The sequence below is a fragment of the Mustela nivalis genome (assembly GCF_964662115.1).
Source record: "Mustela nivalis genome assembly, chromosome: 1".
NCBI classification, from domain to species: domain Eukaryota; kingdom Metazoa; phylum Chordata; class Mammalia; order Carnivora; family Mustelidae; genus Mustela; species Mustela nivalis.
The window spans coordinates 197939953-197956779 of NC_139020.1; the positions used below are offsets into that span (position 1 = coordinate 197939953).

General features: G+C 57.7%; 1 protein-coding gene across 1 annotated transcript; it reads left to right on the plus strand.

Annotated features, from left to right (window-relative positions):
- The first annotated feature begins 850 nt into the window (after positions 1 to 850).
- NCKIPSD (NCK interacting protein with SH3 domain) lies at positions 851 to 11115 on the plus strand. The gene is made up of 13 exons (XM_082713817.1): positions 851 to 1146; positions 3658 to 3767; positions 4013 to 4217; positions 4407 to 4497; positions 4695 to 5185; positions 6461 to 6631; positions 6758 to 6844; positions 6931 to 7069; positions 7150 to 7230; positions 7353 to 7481; positions 7600 to 7692; positions 7829 to 8001; positions 10221 to 11115. Exons 1-13 carry the CDS (start codon positions 976 to 978, stop codon positions 10422 to 10424), a joined length of 2145 nt encoding a protein of 714 aa, XP_082569943.1. The 5' UTR covers positions 851 to 975; the 3' UTR covers positions 10425 to 11115.
- Positions 11116 to 16827: the final 5712 nt, after the last annotated feature.

Genomic DNA, 16827 nt, shown 5'->3' on the forward strand with positions numbered 1-16827 from the left:
GGCCCCCCCGGGGACGCTTAGAGCCTCTCCTCTGGGCCCCTGTGTCTCTCAGGACATCAAGGACAGGTCGGGGATGACTGGTCAAACAAGCTCTTAAGGCCACACAGCACCGCCCTCGCCAACCTCATCAGCTCTCCTGTCTGCTCAGAAATAAGATAATTCGGAGTTGTAGGTCCTATAAAGACAATAGAGCAATGTGACAGCGACTGGGAGCATAATGACCTTATGCTGTTGGGGGGTGGGTGTGAGCCCCAAGGGAGGAAACGGTATGCAAAGACCTGTATTAGAGGAGTGGAGAGAAGCGAGAGCAGAGAGGAGGTGGTGGGCTGCGAGGGCTGGAGGATTTGGACTGGGGAATGGCCAACCTGGTTTCTGTGCGTGGTGCGTGCGGCTGGCAGTAGGGACTCGGTGGAGAGGGGTCACGCGGCCTGTAGACACCAAGAAGACCGCCCCCCGCGGGCGCCTCCAAGTGTTGGATCAGCGAGACGCAACGATGGGACTCTGCTACCGTTAGTAGGTCAGGACCCACTCTCCGGGCGTGGCGGCGACGCTCGGGACTAGAGCGCAGGACGCACGCTCTGCCATTGGGCTGCGGGCTGAGCGCTCCTTCCGGAGGTCGAACGGATCGCAGCACCCGGGCTTGAGCGGAGGACCAGGCGGGAGAAGCTAGGATGGGGTTCACCGGGCGGATACGGAGCGGGGGCTCAGAGGCTCGAAGTCTTGGGGGTCCGGACCCGACCCGAGGCTAACTCGAGCCGCGCCCGGTCGCGCCGCGCCGTTTGGAGCCGCCAGGAGGCGCTGCGATCGGCGCGGGGGCCGTCCCCCTCCTGAGGCGGGGCTGCGGCGGACCGGCTGGTGCGCGCACGCGTCGTGTGTCACGGGCCGGGGCGGGGCGATCGCGGCGCTCCGGGCCTGGCGTCCTGGTTCCGCAGCCCCCGCCGCCTCCACTGCCCCGGCGCGGCCCGGCCCGGCCCCATGTATCGTGCGCTTTACGCGTTCCGCTCGGCGGAGCCCAACGCGCTGGCGTTCGCCGCGGGGGAGACCTTCCTGGTGTTGGAGCGCAGCAGCGCGCACTGGTGGCTGGCGGCGCGGGCGCGCAGTGGCGAGACCGGCTACGTGCCGCCCGCCTACCTGCGCCGCCTGCAGGTAAGTGTTCCCCTCCCCGACCCGGCCTCCGCGGTCCCCCGACTGGGCCCCATCACAAGCTCTCGGTACCCACCCCGGAGCCCCAGCCCCGCCGGGACCTCCCGCAGATAGGGAGTTTGAGCACCTGACCCTGAGACCCCAGACTCACGAAGACTGGGACCCCAAGAGCCCGCACCCCTACAAAAGGCCAGGCCCTTGACAGCCAACTCTGAGGACTCCAGACCGGCAATCTAACTCTGGGACTGAGACTCCTTGGGATCCCAGACCCATTGAGACCCAATATCTGAAGCTCCATCTGAGTAGAATTCAAGATACAGTCCTGCCGAATTCTGATCAGTTCCTCGGATCACTGAAAGCTCAGACCCATAATCAGTCCTTAGTCCTTTCCCTGGATCCACCGGGTCGCACACTCTTGCCTCCCACCCTCAGACCCTCAGCTGGAGCCACTGCCTCCACCACGGAGACCCAGGCCACCCTGGACACCACCTGTTTCCTCAACCATGCTCTATGTCCTCACTCCTCCACTGACCTCTGAAGCCCCTGGATGACCCTCCAAACCTCCAAGCCTTGAGACGTCTGTGGCTTTTGCTCTCCTGTATTCACCCACCCCCTAAGCTCTTCTTCAGACCACCCCCAACCATCTTGGAACCAAAGTTCTCAGCCCCTGTTGGCACGCCCTGGCACTACTCTCCCTGACACCCCTCTTCCCCCATCCCAAGCCTCAGGCCCTGTCTTTTCAGACTAATTCTCTCTGAAATTGAAAAGCCTCATCCCTCCTTGTCCACAGCCTGGGGTGGGGGCCTCTCCCGTTGTGAGGAAGTGAGATCTCTTCACGGCTTCCCCTGGTTTGACTATGGCCCTATTTCCTTCCAGTGGAGGCCGCATCTCCAGTTCCTGTTTCCCCAAGAATAGTCCTGCTGTGGGGGCTGGGGTGTAAGTGTCTCCAGCTGGTCTATTCTGACCTCAGGGGAAAGGAGGGCCTGGAGCCTCCAAGCCTGGCCTGTGCCAGACACCCCCGCCCCATCCTAGTGCCTAGTCTTTAGGAAACATCCTGTCCCAGCCCAGTTCAGGACAGAAATAACAGGATAAATTTGGAGATGTCATCTGGTCTTACCAGAGGGGATGGGCCCTGGGCCTTGGACCCTCAGCTTGCTCCCATGTAGGAGTGCCTGGGGCATGACTGGCGCCCTGGACACTAGGGCTGCTGGCTTCGGAGGGAGCGTGTCAGACCCAGCCTCTCTGGGGTTGGGGGCTGTTGGAAGCCTCTTCTTCAAGGGCCTGTGAAGATCCTTTTCAGGGCTAGTGGGCTTGGGGCTTGGCAGGGGCAGGGAGGCTCCCATCCCCTCGTAGTCTCTTTCTGCATATCTCCCTGTCTCTGTCTCCCTAACTCTGTCTGTGTCTGCCATTCCGACTCTCTGCCTTTCTCCGTCTCTGGCTCTCAATTTCTTTCTGCGTTGTCTCCCTCTGCCTGTCTCTCCCTCTCCCTCCCTTCCTCCCTCCCTCTCTCCCCTTCTCTCTCTTTCTTGTTTCCTATGGATATGTGTTTCTTTTTTCTGTCCCCCTTTCTGTCTCCTGTCTCCCTGCATTCTGGCATTCCCCATGCTATCTGGAGGGCTTTGCTGACCTCTGTATCCATCTGTCCGTCCCCGTCAGGGACGCTTCTTCGACCCTGCTCTGAGTGACGTCACCTCAGTTCAGAGACCTCCATGTACCCTGATGGACCATGACGGACAGGGGAGGGGTGGAGGTGGATGGTCCCACAGCGGCCACCCCCTACTCTTCACACCTTGCCAGTCTGGCTGGGCAGATTAGACCCCCGAGTTGCTGGGTCTGGCAGCACGGAAATCTGGGCCGGGGGCCAGGCCCCTCTCTTAGGTCCATCCTTTGCCACAAACACAGACTGCTGGTTCCCAGGGCAAGACTGGAAGATTCCTGGAATAACTAAGGGGTATGAGGGCTGGAAGCAGGGATGGAAAGAGGAGACCCCTTTGGCCCATCCTCAGCTGGTCCCTCAGGCCCATCCCCGGGGTCTGCAGAAGGCTCTGTGGGGACTGGGCTATTCTGGAGTGTGACCTTGGTTTGAAGAAGGGTCAGCAAGATCCAGAGTGATTTGTTAAGGGTTCCAGACACTAGAGGCTCCCTGCTTGGCATGTTAGCCTGGGCTCTGAGCCAAGCCTGGGGATAGACTAGGTACGTACTCATGGTCTCGAGCTGGGGATCCCTGGGCTGTGTTTTTGCTCTAGACCCCTGGTGTTCGGAGACAGCTGAGAGCCTCACTGTGGGGCCTGACTGGGATCCCCATATGTAAAGCAGCAGCATGGGGCCACCCTGTGCCCCAGCTCCCTGAGTGACACAGTTTTTGAGAGCCTTAACTTCATATTCTCCTTCAGCTTTCTGTGCTCCTGTCTAGCATTCCAGGATTTCGCTGTAATGGGGCTCCATCCTGGGCTGGGTCAGGGCTCACCCTCCCTAGGTCCCCAGGTCTAACTTCTCACCCTTGCTCCCACCCAGGGCCTGGAGCAGGATGTCCTCCAAGCGATTGACCGGGCCATTGAGGCCGTGCACAATGCAGCCATGCGGGATGGTGGCAAGTACAGCCTGGAGCAGCGCGGAGTCCTTCAGTGAGTGTGGGGGGAGGGGAGGAGGACGGCCCCCTCCCCCTCCCTGCCGCCCCCGCCCCAGCATGGTAGGGTGGGGGTCCTTCAGTGAGTGCTGGGGATGTCTGGAAGGCAGAGTGGGGTGGAGCAGGAGGGAGATGGGAGCAGCCTGGGCTGGGAGGGGCCCCCGCTGCATCCCACAGGGAGCATGTGAGAACTTGGGGAGTTTTAAGGTCACTTGCCCAGTGATTACCCTGCCCCTCCATCAGGAAGCTGATCCACCACCGGAAAGAGACCCTGTCCCGCAGAGGCCCCTCTGCCTCCAGTCCCTCGGCTATGACCCCGTCCACCAGTGACCACCATTTGGATGCTGCTGCCGCCAGGCAGCCCAATGGGATGTGTCGAGCTGGGTTCGAACGGCAGCACAGCCTGCCCAGCTCCGAGTATCTCGGGGCAGACGGAGGCCTCTACCAGGTATGCGGTGAGGGAATCCTGGGGAAGGGAGGTGGGCGGAGCTTCAGTCTGGGTCCAGAGGCTCCAAGAGTCCACTCGGGTCCGGGATGCAGAGCAGTAGCCCAGCGCATGCCAAGAGCCCAGGGCCCCCACCAGGCCGGTACCCGAGTCAGCAGCCTGCCCTCCCAGATCCCGCTTCTGTCCTCCCAGATCCCACCGCAGCCTCGCCGAGCGGCTCCCACCACGCCACCCCCACCCGTGAAGCGCCGAGACCGGGAGGCCCTGATGGCCCCAGGAAGTGGTGAGAAGGCAGGGTTGGGGCAGTTGGTGGGGATGGGCACCCTGTGCTTGGAACGGCCGTCTGCTTGTGTCAGAAGGTTAGGGGTTCTGGGCTCGGCAGGGTGGGTCTGGCAGAGAAACCAGGCTGGGGCTCAGGGCCTGGAGGGGTAAGGGACCCAGGGGGGCTGTCCCAGCACAGCATCCGCTCTCTGCCCACAGGCGGCCGCAACACCGCGCCCTCCGGGGGCAGCTCTGTGTCCAGCGGCTCCTCAGTCAGCAGCACCTCCCTTGACACGCTCTGTACCGGCTCTAGCTCGTCGGAGCTGGGCCCCAGCTGCTCGCCCACGCCCCCGCCTGTGCCGCGCCGAGGCACCCATACCACTGTGTCCCAAGCGCAGCCCCCTCCCTCCAAGGCGCCAGCCCCCGAGCCCCCTACAGAGGAGGTGGCAGTTGATACGGCCTCAGCCCCCGATGAACTGGAGGCCCTGGGTGCCCTGAGCCTGGGGACCACTGACGAGAAGGTGGTGGCTGAGCCTGCCGTGCCCAGGACCATCGGGGCAGAGCTGATGGAGCTCGTGCGGAGAAACACCGGCCTGAGCCACGAGCTCTGCCGCGTGGCCATTGGCGTCGTGGTGGGTCACATCCAGGCCTCCGTACCGGCCAGCTCGCCAGTCATGGAGCAGGTCCTCCTCTCGCTGGTAGAGGGCAAGGTGAGGGTGGGCGGCTGGGCCCAGGGCCTCCCCGCCCTGGGGCCGCTCTGCCTCCCCTGCGCCATCCCTGCCCTTACCCTTGTGTCAACCCTTGACAGGCATGTGCTGAGCTCTGGCTCGGCCTTCATTGTGCCAGGTGCTGGTGACCTTTGAACTGGTCCCTGGAGGGGAAAGGGAGAAAGGGAGAGAGAGCATTCCGGGCAGAGGCTCAGCCTGGACAAGGGCCATGAGGCAGGACCACACTTGGCTCGCGGGCAGAAGCGAAACAAGGCCAGCATGGCTGTAACATGGGGAGCAAGGGAACAGGCGGTGTGGGAGAAGGTGCAATGCGGAGCAGGTGACGGATGAGACCAGATGTGAGTGGCCCAGAGTCTTCTCTGGCTGCAGGGGGAGAGTGGACAGAGGGCATGGGAGAGGGGAGTGCCCTGGTGGCCTTGACAATGGGGAGGAGTGGGTGCTTTGAGAGCTGTGGCAGAGGCCTTGGTGCTGACGCAGGTGTGAGTCAGGTGCGTGGGCGTTGTGGGGCCGGTGGGAGCCTTTGCCAAGGTTGGGGCACTGATCAGGAAGCAGGATTGGAGGGTAGCGAACCATCTCTGTATGGGGACCAGATGGGCCCAAGGTCCCTCCTTAGAGCCCCAGGATCCAGCAGCCGTGGGCAGGGGGTGGAGCAGCAGGTCAGCAGGGTCGTCTGTGCTGGGCACAGCTGGTGCTTGTCAAACAGGAAGCACCGGGAGACAGAAGGTGGGGAGATGACAAGGCCTGGTGGCGTGTTGTGCGGCATCCCAGTCACATTCAGGCAGTGGCAGAGTCGGGAGCCTCCCACACGAAGATGTTTACGCAGGGCTGGCATGAGAGGCGGGTTGTTGGAGGGCACCCCGCACGTGTGTCTCATGCAGAATCTGGTCCCAGCAGGTTATCAAGACTGGGGGCGATGGAGGTACTTGCAGAGGGGGGATGGGATGGGTGGGGCGCTGCCCTTGGGAGTTTCCTTGTTGAGGTGTGGGTCATGGGAGCAGGTGTTTAGTGGGAGCTCGAGGCGGGGCAGGGGGAAGGATGAAAGAGAACCAGGGGCTGGTCCCTCCCAGGCTTTGGAAGGACACGAACCAGGGGCAGCTCTGGGAGGTGAGGCGGGGGACGCTTGGCCTGGAGCTCATGCCTGTGACATCCTCAGGATCTGAGTGGACTTCCCAGCTTTGGGGGCTTCCTGGAGATGGGGATGGGCCAGGAAGCCCCCAGGAGTGTGCTGAATCCTGCCTCCTTCTCTCCCCAACCCAGGACCTGAGCACTGCCCTGCCCTCCGGGCAGATCTGCCATGACCAGCAGCGGCTGGAGGTGATTTTTGCAGACCTGGCTCGCCGGAAGGACGATGCCCAGCAGCGCAGCTGGGCCCTGTACGAGGACGAGGGAGTCATCCGCTGCTACCTGGAGGAGCTGCTGCACATCCTGGTGCGGGGTGGGGGCCCACGGGTGTCCTCCCCCCAGGGCTCAGGAGTCTCCCCTGCGTGTACTCCGCTCCCTCTCGTGTGACTGCGCGGCTCCCGCTGAGTCTGTCGCGCTTCCTCCTCCCCGCAGACTGACGCCGACCCTGAAGTTTGCAAGAAAATGTGCAAGAGAAATGAGTTTGAGTCTGTCCTGGCCTTGGTGGCCTATTACCAAATGGTGTGTGCGAGGCATAGGGGCGGGGCGTGGAGGCGCCGGGCAGACGTGGGGCTTCCGGGCACTGAGCGCACGGGGTCTCCCGCCAGGAGCACCGGGCGTCCCTGCGGCTGCTGCTCCTCAAGTGCTTCGGCGCCATGTGCGGCCTGGACGCGGCCATCATCTCCACACTCGTGTCGTCTGTGCTGCCTGTGGAGCTGGCGCGGGACATGCAGACTGACACGCAGGGTGAGATGAGGGGGAGCCGCCTGCCCCGTGGGGGGTCCCCACCAGCCTGAGGGGCTCTCACCGCCTGCCTTGCCCTCCAGATCACCAGAAGCTCTGCTACTCCGCCCTCATCCTGGCCATGGTGTTCTCCATGGGGGAGGCAGTGCCCTACGCACACTACGGTAAGCGGGCAGCTCCCCCACTGCTGGGAGCCTGAGGGTCTGGGACCGTCTGCCCCCAGCTGACAGGAACCCAGAGGGTGGGTGCTTGGGTGGGGCTCAGACTGTGTGCACCCCTTCCCCAGAGCACCTGGGCACGCCCTTCGCCCAGTTCCTGCTGAGCATCGTGGAGGACGGGCTGCCCCTGGACACCACCGAGCAGCTGCCAGATCTCTGCATGAACTTGCTTCTGGCTCTCAACTTGCACCTGCCAGGTGGGGGGTGGTGGCCAGCACGGGAAGGGGAGGGCGGGTGGGGGCCGGCGGGGTGGGGGGCTCTCCCCGCTTGGTGCTTGGTGCCCATGCACTGGTTTATACCCATGTCCTTCCTCAGCCCCCGACCAGAACGTCATCATGACCGCCCTGAGCAAACACTCCAATGTCAAGATCTTCTCTGAGAAGCTGCTGTTGTTGCTGAACAGAGGGGGTGAGGGCCGGGGAATCGGTGCGACACCCCTGCCCTGTCATTGGCCTCCGTGACCCCCGTCACTCCCTGCGGTGCCCTGGACTGCCCCCCCACCCCCCCGCAGCGACCATCCTGAGCCCTTCCCCCCGCCTCCTAGATGACCCCGTGCGCATCTTCAAACATGAGCCGCAGCCGCCACACTCCATCCTCAAGTTCCTGCAGGACGTGTTTGCCAGCCCTGCCACGGCCGCCATCTTCTACCACACGGACATGATGGCGCTCATCGACATCACCGTGCGCCACATCGCGGACCTGTCGCCTGGAGACAAGGTGCCCGGAGGTGGCTGGGGCAGGGGTGGGAGCTGTGTAGAGGCTGAAACGGAATGAAGCGGGGGACAGGCCACGGAACGGAGACAGAGGGTGGGGTGCAGCTGGAGCCAGGTCAGCGTGGGGGCCACTTAGGAACCATGGCGGCTGTGCCCAGACCCAAAGGAACCCCGGTGAGCGGTTGTGGGCCAGGCTGCCCGGACAGAGCTGGGATGGAGGAAGCCGGGGGTCAGGCAGGAGGAGGGGCATTTCCACAAGGCCTCAGAGGCTGCGGCAGGAGCTCATGATCTCAGAGGAGGGGATGTGACCTGACTGACAGCTGACATGTCGCTTAGACTGTTTGAGAGCTCAGGGTTGGTGGGAAGCTTGCAAGGAAGCAGCCACGGCTGTCAGGGCAGCCTGTGTGGGCAGTGAGAGGCCATGGCCATGGGGGACGAGGTCAGGTTTGTGAATCAGAGGTGAGTGCCAAGCCTGCCGTGGCCTTCTGTTAGGCAACCAAAGTGTGATTGCGGTTGGAATTGCCCCCCAGAGGCCGGAGGTGACTGACAAGCAGTATCCGCAGAATAGAGGGAAGAGGGTCCGAATGGAACATGTAAGAGAGAATCTGAAGTTGGAGGGAAGTGGCGGGTGGACATTGGAAGGTGTAAGCGGAGACAACGCCTGTGAGTTTGTCTATGAAGGGAGCAGAAGAGCGGAGGGCCGCGGGAGGGAGATAGGTCGGGAAGTGCTTTTTTTAAAAAAAAAATATTTATTTGAGAGAGAGAGAGACTGAAAGAGCATGAGAGGGGAGAGGTCAGAGGGAGAAGCAGACTCTCTGCCGAGCAGGGAGCCCAATGTGGGACTCGATCCCAAGACTCCAGGATCATAACTTGAGCTGAAGGCACTTGCTTAACCAACTAAGCCACCCAGGCGCCCCGGTCAAGAAGTGTTTTAAAGGCAGAAGATGATGGTGCAGGTTTCTGGGCCGGAGGGAATGATCCAGTAAGCATCAAGAAATGGCTGGTGTGTTCAGGAGCGTGGGCCAGTGCAGGAGCCAAGTAGACCAGGCAGTGGGAGACGGCCCAGGCCTCTGTTGGGATGCCCCCCCATACCCCAGGGGGAGCCAGGGCAGCTCATTCTGGCGGGGATGGGTGAGATGCTGATGTTCGGAGGGGAGGACAAGAGCCTTCTGAAAGACCGCTTGTTTTCTCCACGGAGCACAAGGCCGGCTGTGTAGGCGCTTTAGATCCGGAGAACTGGGAGAAGAAGGTGGGCTTTTCCTTAAGGGTGCGTGAATGTAGCAGAGGAAAGAGCCCGGAGTGCAGGGCCGTGCCACACGTCCGTGTGAGCTTTATGGCAGAAAAGGAGGTTTGGGCCTGTGCAGGGCCCTGGGGCTGTCCACTGCTTAGACGCTGGGAGCGGATTTGCAGGTGCTACAGTCTGACCAGGCTTGGGGGGCACAGGATGACGCTGCCTGAAGAATTGACTCCTCTAAGCACAGGTCAGTGCTTAAAGAGGGTCAGTGAATTGGGTGTCTCAGTGAGGAGAAGGAGCAACTGGGCTGTCAGACTGGAGGAGCTATTGAAGGTAGGGGTGGCTTATCAGAGAGGACACCTGTGTTTCTGGCCTGTGTGTTTAGGTGGACAGGTGTGCTCTTTAGTAAGAAAAAAACATGAGCAAGTAAAAAAAAAAACAAAACAAAACCATGAGCAAGCCTGCTGTTTGCGGAAGACGGGGAAGGCCGTGAGTGTGATGGTGGATGTGTGCAGCAGAGGTGTCTCTGCGGGCTGCGGGAGACGAGAAGTGGGCAGTGGATGTTCTCACCTGGAGCCCATTGGATGGGTCTCGGCCAGAGGTGTGAACATGGGTCAGTATCTGAAGCTGTGGGTGTGAGTGAGATCTTCAGAGTGAGAGGGGGAAGTGAACAGCAGGGGGCCTCTGACCGCACAGTAAAGATGGGCAGGAGCTGGCCGCTTGCCCTTGCCTCCTCTCCGAGCCAGGACTCCCGTGGCTGGCCCCGTTCTGGGACTGCCTGTGTCTGGGACGGTCCATCCATTCATTTGCTCGGCGGCTCTTACGGGCCCGTCTGGGCCAGGCACAGGGTGGGTGCTGAGGGTATGGCCTTGATCTTCCGTGCTATGAGCTGGTCCATGGCCCCGGAGGCCCACGTGGTGGTCTGTTGCTGTCCAGGCCCAGTGGCAGTGCCTCCCCTGGGTCCCTGAGCTCAGCCACTCCTCCTGCAGCTGCGCGTGGAGTACCTGTCCTTGATGCACGCGGTGATCCGCTCCACGCCCTACCTGCAGCACCGCCACCGGCTCCCCGACCTGCAGGCCACCCTGCGGCGCATCCTGACCGAAGAGGAAGCCTCGCCTCAGGGCCAGATGGACCGCATGATTGTCCGAGAGATGTGCAAGGAGTTCCCCGAGCTGGGCGAGGACCCCAGCTAGCGCCTTCCTTCCCTCCCTTCCCTGCAGCCCTGGGCAGGGTGCAGGGGACACGGAGGTGTGGCCCTCAGAGTGTTTTGCACAGACAGCATGGGGCAGGTGGTGGTGGAAGGGACCTAAGCAGGGCCCCCGCCCAACCTGAAGGAGAGCCAATGCGAGGGGCCAAGTGCGGGATTGGGGACCACGCTCTGGGAGCTCTGCTGGGGCAGAGGGCCTGTGTGAGCTGAAGCCCCTCCATCTCCTGGTAGGCTGCCTCTTCAGCATGCCCCCTCCCCTCAACACAGATGCACACTCAGAGTCCTGCTGCTGCCCCAGGCTGGCCCAGAGTCCCCGTCCCTCTCCTGCCTAGTCTGGGTCCTGGGCCTCAGCAAGCCATGTCCTTAGGGTAAGGGGAGGCGCCTTCTGCCAGCTCTGTTCTTTGCCTTAGCTTCACAGTGAGTGCTGCTCATATGCTCCCCCCTCCCCGTGGGGGTCGCTTTCCCTTGCTCCCACCCCAGAGGTCTTGGCCAAGCTGCTGCTTTGAGCACAGAATCTTAGTGACGGGCCATCTCTTCTGGAGCTCCACAGAAGAGCATCATGGCACTGAGAAGGCCAATGAGAGTCTATTTTCTCTGTAAAAACAGACTGAAAAGCCATGTGTATTTTCCCGTGTGCTGCAGCTCACCTTCGGAAATAAATCACAGGCATCTGGAAACAGGCTGTGTGCTCCGCAACCCCGCATGCTCCTGGGTTGGGGTGGGGCAGGATGGGCTGGGGATGCTGGGGCCTCAGGACCTTGTCACTTGCTTGCCCTGACTTCTCCAGCTTGGGGAGCGGATGGTCCCTAACAGTCCTGTCCATCAAGGTCCCTTGAGCCCTGTTCAGCCTCTCTCCCCGAGTTCCCATTGCTCCCTGGCCATAGCTAAGCCAATGAGTGCTCTGCGGCCTGTTTGCAGGTGACTGCCCTCGAAGACCTCACTTCTCCCCTGGTGAAACCCTGTCCCTTGTAGCTGTTCTCAGATGAAGCGGGCCCCACGGCAGCCTTCCAGCACGTGCAGGCCCTGCCTGGCTCTGTTCCCTTGCTCGCCTGTCGTGGGTCCAACAAGATCCCTCATTTTGCAGCCTCAGAAGTTCCATCCTAACAGTGGGGGCAAAAAGAGTTACCTCAGCAGACATGGGGTTGAGTTGGCATTACTGTTGGCGGACAGTTGGGGACCACCTGGCAAAAGCTTCATTTTCCTTATGGGCTCCCAAGTTAATGAAGGCTCTGGCCACAAATGGGGAAGGGTCAGGAGCCCACAGGCAGACACCAGTCAGAAGTGGTTTTCATTAGTTCCCTCCATTTTTCACCCAGGATGATCCTCATCCGATACTCCCACATATCCTGAATTACTGATACCGTGACTTCTGGTCGCTGAAGGCCAAGGGCTGTTCCACTATTTTCCCAACAGGACTGTAATCCAGCAAGAAGCACCAAAAAGGCCAGGGCAAGGGGTGGGGTCCCCTGGACACAGGTCCTTGGGAATCTGAGGCAGGAACATGTGACAGTGAACTCAACGGAAGTAAAGCTCAGGAGGCTGATGAGGGATGTCGGAGCTTAACTCTTGACTGCTGGTTAAGCACCTAAGCTCCCCTGCTGGACCAGAAAAGGGGCCGACAGTGCCCCCCAGTGGAAAGGTGAGGCACAACCTGTTTACTCCTCTTCACTCTGGAGGCCTTCTGCCTTGCATTTCACATCCCGAGTCCATAGCCTTCCAATCACGACTCCTTCCTCACTGGAGAGCTGAAAGCAGAGAACGATGGTGCTCCTTCGGAGAGAGCGTAATTCCATAAAAAGTACAGGTGTCCCAGGAAACCGATGCAGGACGTGCGACAGCAGCCATGCTTTGCTCTGTCCCCTATCGTGATGCACACACTGACTTTGGAAGGGCAGGGCTGTGCTGTGCCCTCTGTCTCCATACTGCCAGCTGCTATGAGCAAAGTATAACCCTGGGGTGGTGGGTGGGGGTAAGCCTGGTGTGCGTGTGTGTGTGTGTGTGTGTGTGTGACATAAGAGCCCCCGTTGACAGTGTTAAATACTGGCCTCTGGCAGCAAACGTGCTCGGAGAGGATCCAGAGCTCTGCGACCCCCTCAGCAGACACCCTGATGGTGCTCTCCAAACACAAAATTACAACCTTAAGGGGGAATGATGGTTAGTCACAGAATTCCTCAGCGAGGGAAGTCTCTGCAAGAATGGAGTTGTGCTCTCTTTGGCTGCTTGGAAGGATGGTAAATGTGGGATGTGGTGAGGCTGGAGGGCAGAGAGAGACAACTAAGCCACTCAAATGGGAGTATTTGGTGGATGGGGCCGAGAAGAAAAACTCAAAGAAGGTTGTGAGGGGCACTGAGGGATGGGGGTTTGGGCTGAGCTCTTGGGTAGAAGTGGGTACACAGAGGTGCTGGCACCTTGCCTGTGGGACGAACCCCATGGACCACAGGCTACTCATGCATCAGGCAACTCCAGGGTAAGGTGTTGGGTGAAGATCACATGCCTGCTCGGTCCCCGAGAGGTACAGACACTCCAAACAGGTGAAAACCTTTTTTTTTCCTCTTTCTCTCTCTCTCTTTTAAAAAGATTTTTATTTGGGGACACCTGGGTGGCTCAGTTGGTTAAGCCGCTGCCTTCGGCTCGGGTCATGATCCCAGCATCCTGGGATCGAGTCCCGCATCGGGCTCCTTGCTCAGCAGGAAGCCTGCTTCTCCCTCTGCCTCTGCCTGCCTCTCTGTCTGCCTGTGCTCACTCTGACAAAAAAAAAAAAAAAAAAAAAAAAGAATTTAAAAAGATTTTTATTTGACAGAGATCACAAGTAGGCAGAGAGGCAGGCAGAGAGAGATGGGGAAGCAGTCTCACTGCTGAGCAGAGAGCCCTATTCAGGGTTTGATTCCAGGACCCTGAGATCATGACCTGAGCCTAAGGCAGAAGCTTTAACCCACTGAGCCACCCAGGTGCTCCTTTTTTTCTTGTTTTTATGGAAAAATAACGTAACCACGAAAAGTGCAGTATACAGAGTACAACTGAATGAATTAGGAAAGAATGCTAGTACAGCCACCATCCAAGTCAAGAAATAGAATATCACCAGTCCCCAAAGCCCACTGGTGTGTGCCCCCTCTCCCTCATTGACACATGCGTCCTCCCTGGAGGGAATTACAGGTAAGTTTCGCCTGTATTTGAACTCGACATAAATGAAGCCATACAGTATAAACTCTTAGTCCGGCTTCCTCATTCACCATTAAGTTTCTGAGATTTGTCCGTGTCCTAATATGTGGTTGCAGTGTGTTCACCGCCAAAGTTGTGTGGGATGTATCCTCCGTTACTCACTGCTGATGACCTCTCAGTTTCTAGTTCTTACCTATTACGAATAGTGCCGTCAGGGACGTTGTTACCCAGGTTGTCTTTTGCACATGTGCATTATATTGGAGGTATATTCTCATGAGTGGAACTGCAGGCTTAAAAGCCCACACTCCAAACAGTTTTGCAAAGTAGCTGTACCAATGTATGCACCCCTCCAGTCATACTGAGTTCCAGCTCCTCCGTCTTGTTCCCAAAACTGTATTGTCAGCTTTTCTTTTCTTTTCTTTTCTTTTTTCTTTTCTTTTCTTTCTTTTCTTTTTTTTAAAGTCATTCCAGTACACCATCATAGTATTTGCTTTTAAACTTGCATTTCCCTGATGGCTAAAGAGATTGAGTACCTTTTCACGAGTTTACTGGCTATTTGGATTATTTGTAAACCCGTTCAAATCTCGTGCCCGTTCATTTGCTGGGTTGTCTCTCTTTCGTTGATTTGTGGTATGTCTGTGGCATAGGAGTCCTTGGGTTGTCTATCTTGCAATATCTGCTCCCATCCTCAATGTTGTCTTTTGGTGAAAAGATGTTCTTAGTTGTAAGAGTTGTAACTTTTTCCGGGAATTTCTTTGTGGTTAGTGCATTTTGTATCTTAATAAATCTTTGCTTAAAGTATGAAGAAGCTCTTCTGTGTTGTCTTCTAAAAGCTGTGTTCTCTTTCCTTTCATATTTTACTGTCAAATCTGTCTGGAATTGAGTATGTGGTGTATGAAGTAGGGTTCTCATTTAACTTCTTCTACATGGATATACAACTGAGCCGGCGCCATTTTTTGAAAGACCCATTTTTTTCCTTCATGTTGACTCTTAAGAGCCACCCTCGTCAAAATTCAAGTCTCCACAAATCTTTAGGCCTGTCTTCGGGATTATGTTCTAGCAGTCTGTCCCTGCTCTGGGACCATAGTCTTGCTTTCTGTAGCTTCCCAGTAGAGGAAGGTGTCCTCCTTTGGTTTTCAAGACTGTCTTGGGTATTCCTGGCCCTCATTTTAGAACCTAGTTTATCAGTCTACAAACACACACACACACACACACACACACACACAGAAACACTTACCGGGATTTTATTGGAGTTGCATTAAATCCATATGTCAATGTCAATTTTAGAAGAAATGGCATCTTTACAATATTGAATCTTCCAATCTTTGAACACAGCTCTTCACTCCATTTATGTCTTTATTTCTTTCAGTAATGTGTGTGAGTGTGTGTGTGTGTGTGTGTGTGTGTGTAAAAGAGTCATTGTATAACTTTCATTAGCTTTATTCCTGGCATTTTGTTACTTGATGCTCTTGTAAGTGGCATATTTTTTAAATTTTTATTTTCTGTTGCTGATATATAGAAATTAGAACTGATTTTCATTTTTATTTATATTAGAGATTTTTAAGAAGATTATTTATTTATTTGAGAGAGAGAGAAAGATCACAAGTAGGCAGAGAGGCAGGCAGAGAGAGGGGAAAGCAGGCTCCCTGCCGAGCAAGGAGCCCAATGTGGGACTCCATCCCAGGACCCTGGGATCATGATCTGGGCCAAAGGCAGCAGCTTAACCCACTGAGCCACCCAGGTGTCCCACAGTTAGTCTCTTTTAAGTGGGCTTAGATTTTAGCTCATGTTTGTCTCAGAAAAGCAGGGCAGATGAGTTGTTCTAACACGGGATTCTATAAAGCTAATGATAAAGGTAAGGAACAGGGGAGCTGAGAAATGATGGATTGGAGATCTCAGTGAGATCAAAGAACTATTGGATAATTAGCTGGATGGGTTGGCCAGGTCTTCTGGCTTTCTCTTCAAGCAAGGTACCTGACTGAGGGGGTAAGAGAGGGCAAACACAGGGTAGAAGGAAAAGCCAGGATGCGAGAGGCCAACATGTCCTAGAGAGCAATTTCTGCAAAGCCTTTGCCCTCTGGTCTTCTGAGCGGCTCTCCATCTATCCCACAGCAGCCTCAAACCCAGGTTTCTGAGCCCCAGATGGACCCTCTAGTTTAGAGTTGAAAAGAAGAGACAGTGGATGAACTGCAGGGATCTTGCTATGTTGCTAGGAGGTAGGGGCAGGTCTGGAGTTGAAGGGAGAAACTACCAGAAATAGTTGGTTTCTGTCTTTACAGGACGCAGTAGAAGCTGCCACGGAGGGGTGGGGGAGAGGGAGGCCTCCACGGTACAGCAGCCAGAGAGAGGACTGCAGTGGAGGGAGGAACAGCAGGAGGAAACAGGGATAGCCACCGAAGTCACACCACGTGTCAGGGGTATTAAGAAGTGTTGGTCTTGGGGCGCCTGGGTTAACCCTCAGTGGGTTAAGCCTCTGTCTTGGGCTCAGGTCATGATCTCAGGGTCCTGGGATGGAGCCCCACCTCGGGCTCTCTGCTCAGCAGGGAGCCTGTTTCTCCCTCTCTCTCTGCCTGCCTCTCTACTTGTGATCTCTGAGTGTGTGTGTGTCAAATAAATAAATAAAATCTTAAAAAAAAAAAAAAAAAAAGTCTAGGTCTTGCTCTCCACGGGAGGATCCGCTGAAGCCACTGCTAGCCCTGGTAAAGACAGCAGAGTTTGATCTGTCTCGGCAGGCGGTTCCTTTACACCTCTGCACATTTGACCACTTAGCCTCCAAGACCTAGGATGAGCGCTCCTCCTTCCCACGCAGCTGCGGACTTCCTCTCGGTTATTCGGGCTCTGCTCAAGCATTCTCTCTAGCGGGAAGCCGTCCCAGATCGCTAAGTTGGCGGAGGCACCTCCTCCGGGACCCTAGCAGCCCAGCCCCTAGCGTTCCGCCTGCCTCCCTCCTTTGTTAGTGTAAAGTTCTGTGCCCTGTACTCGCTAGATTGTGGACCCGGAGGGCGAACGTGCAACCAAAACCTCATCCCCCGCCTCGCTCCTTCAGCCCCTGGACAGGAGGTCTGGGCCCCCATCCGAGTTCCGCCTTCAGCGACCGAGCAGACGCTCCACCCTCACGCCCAGTGGAACCCAGACTGCACACCCGGCGCGGAGCTCCGACCTTAAGGGGTTCCTCAGATTCTGGAGCCCAGCAGCCGGCTCTCGGTAGGTAGACCCGGCGCTCGGGAGGT

Excerpts from the sequence above, each read along its gene's own strand:
- NCKIPSD (XM_082713817.1), top strand. The coding sequence starts at position 976 with ATGTATCGTGCGCTTTACGCGTTCCGCTCGGCGGAGCCCAACGCGCTG. Across the intron at positions 4,498-4,694 it reads CCTGATGGCCCCAGGAAGTG|GCGGCCGCAACACCGCGCCC; the intron begins GTGAGAAGGCAG and ends CTCTGCCCACAG. Across the intron at positions 5,186-6,460 it reads TCTCGCTGGTAGAGGGCAAG|GACCTGAGCACTGCCCTGCC; the intron begins GTGAGGGTGGGC and ends TCCCCAACCCAG.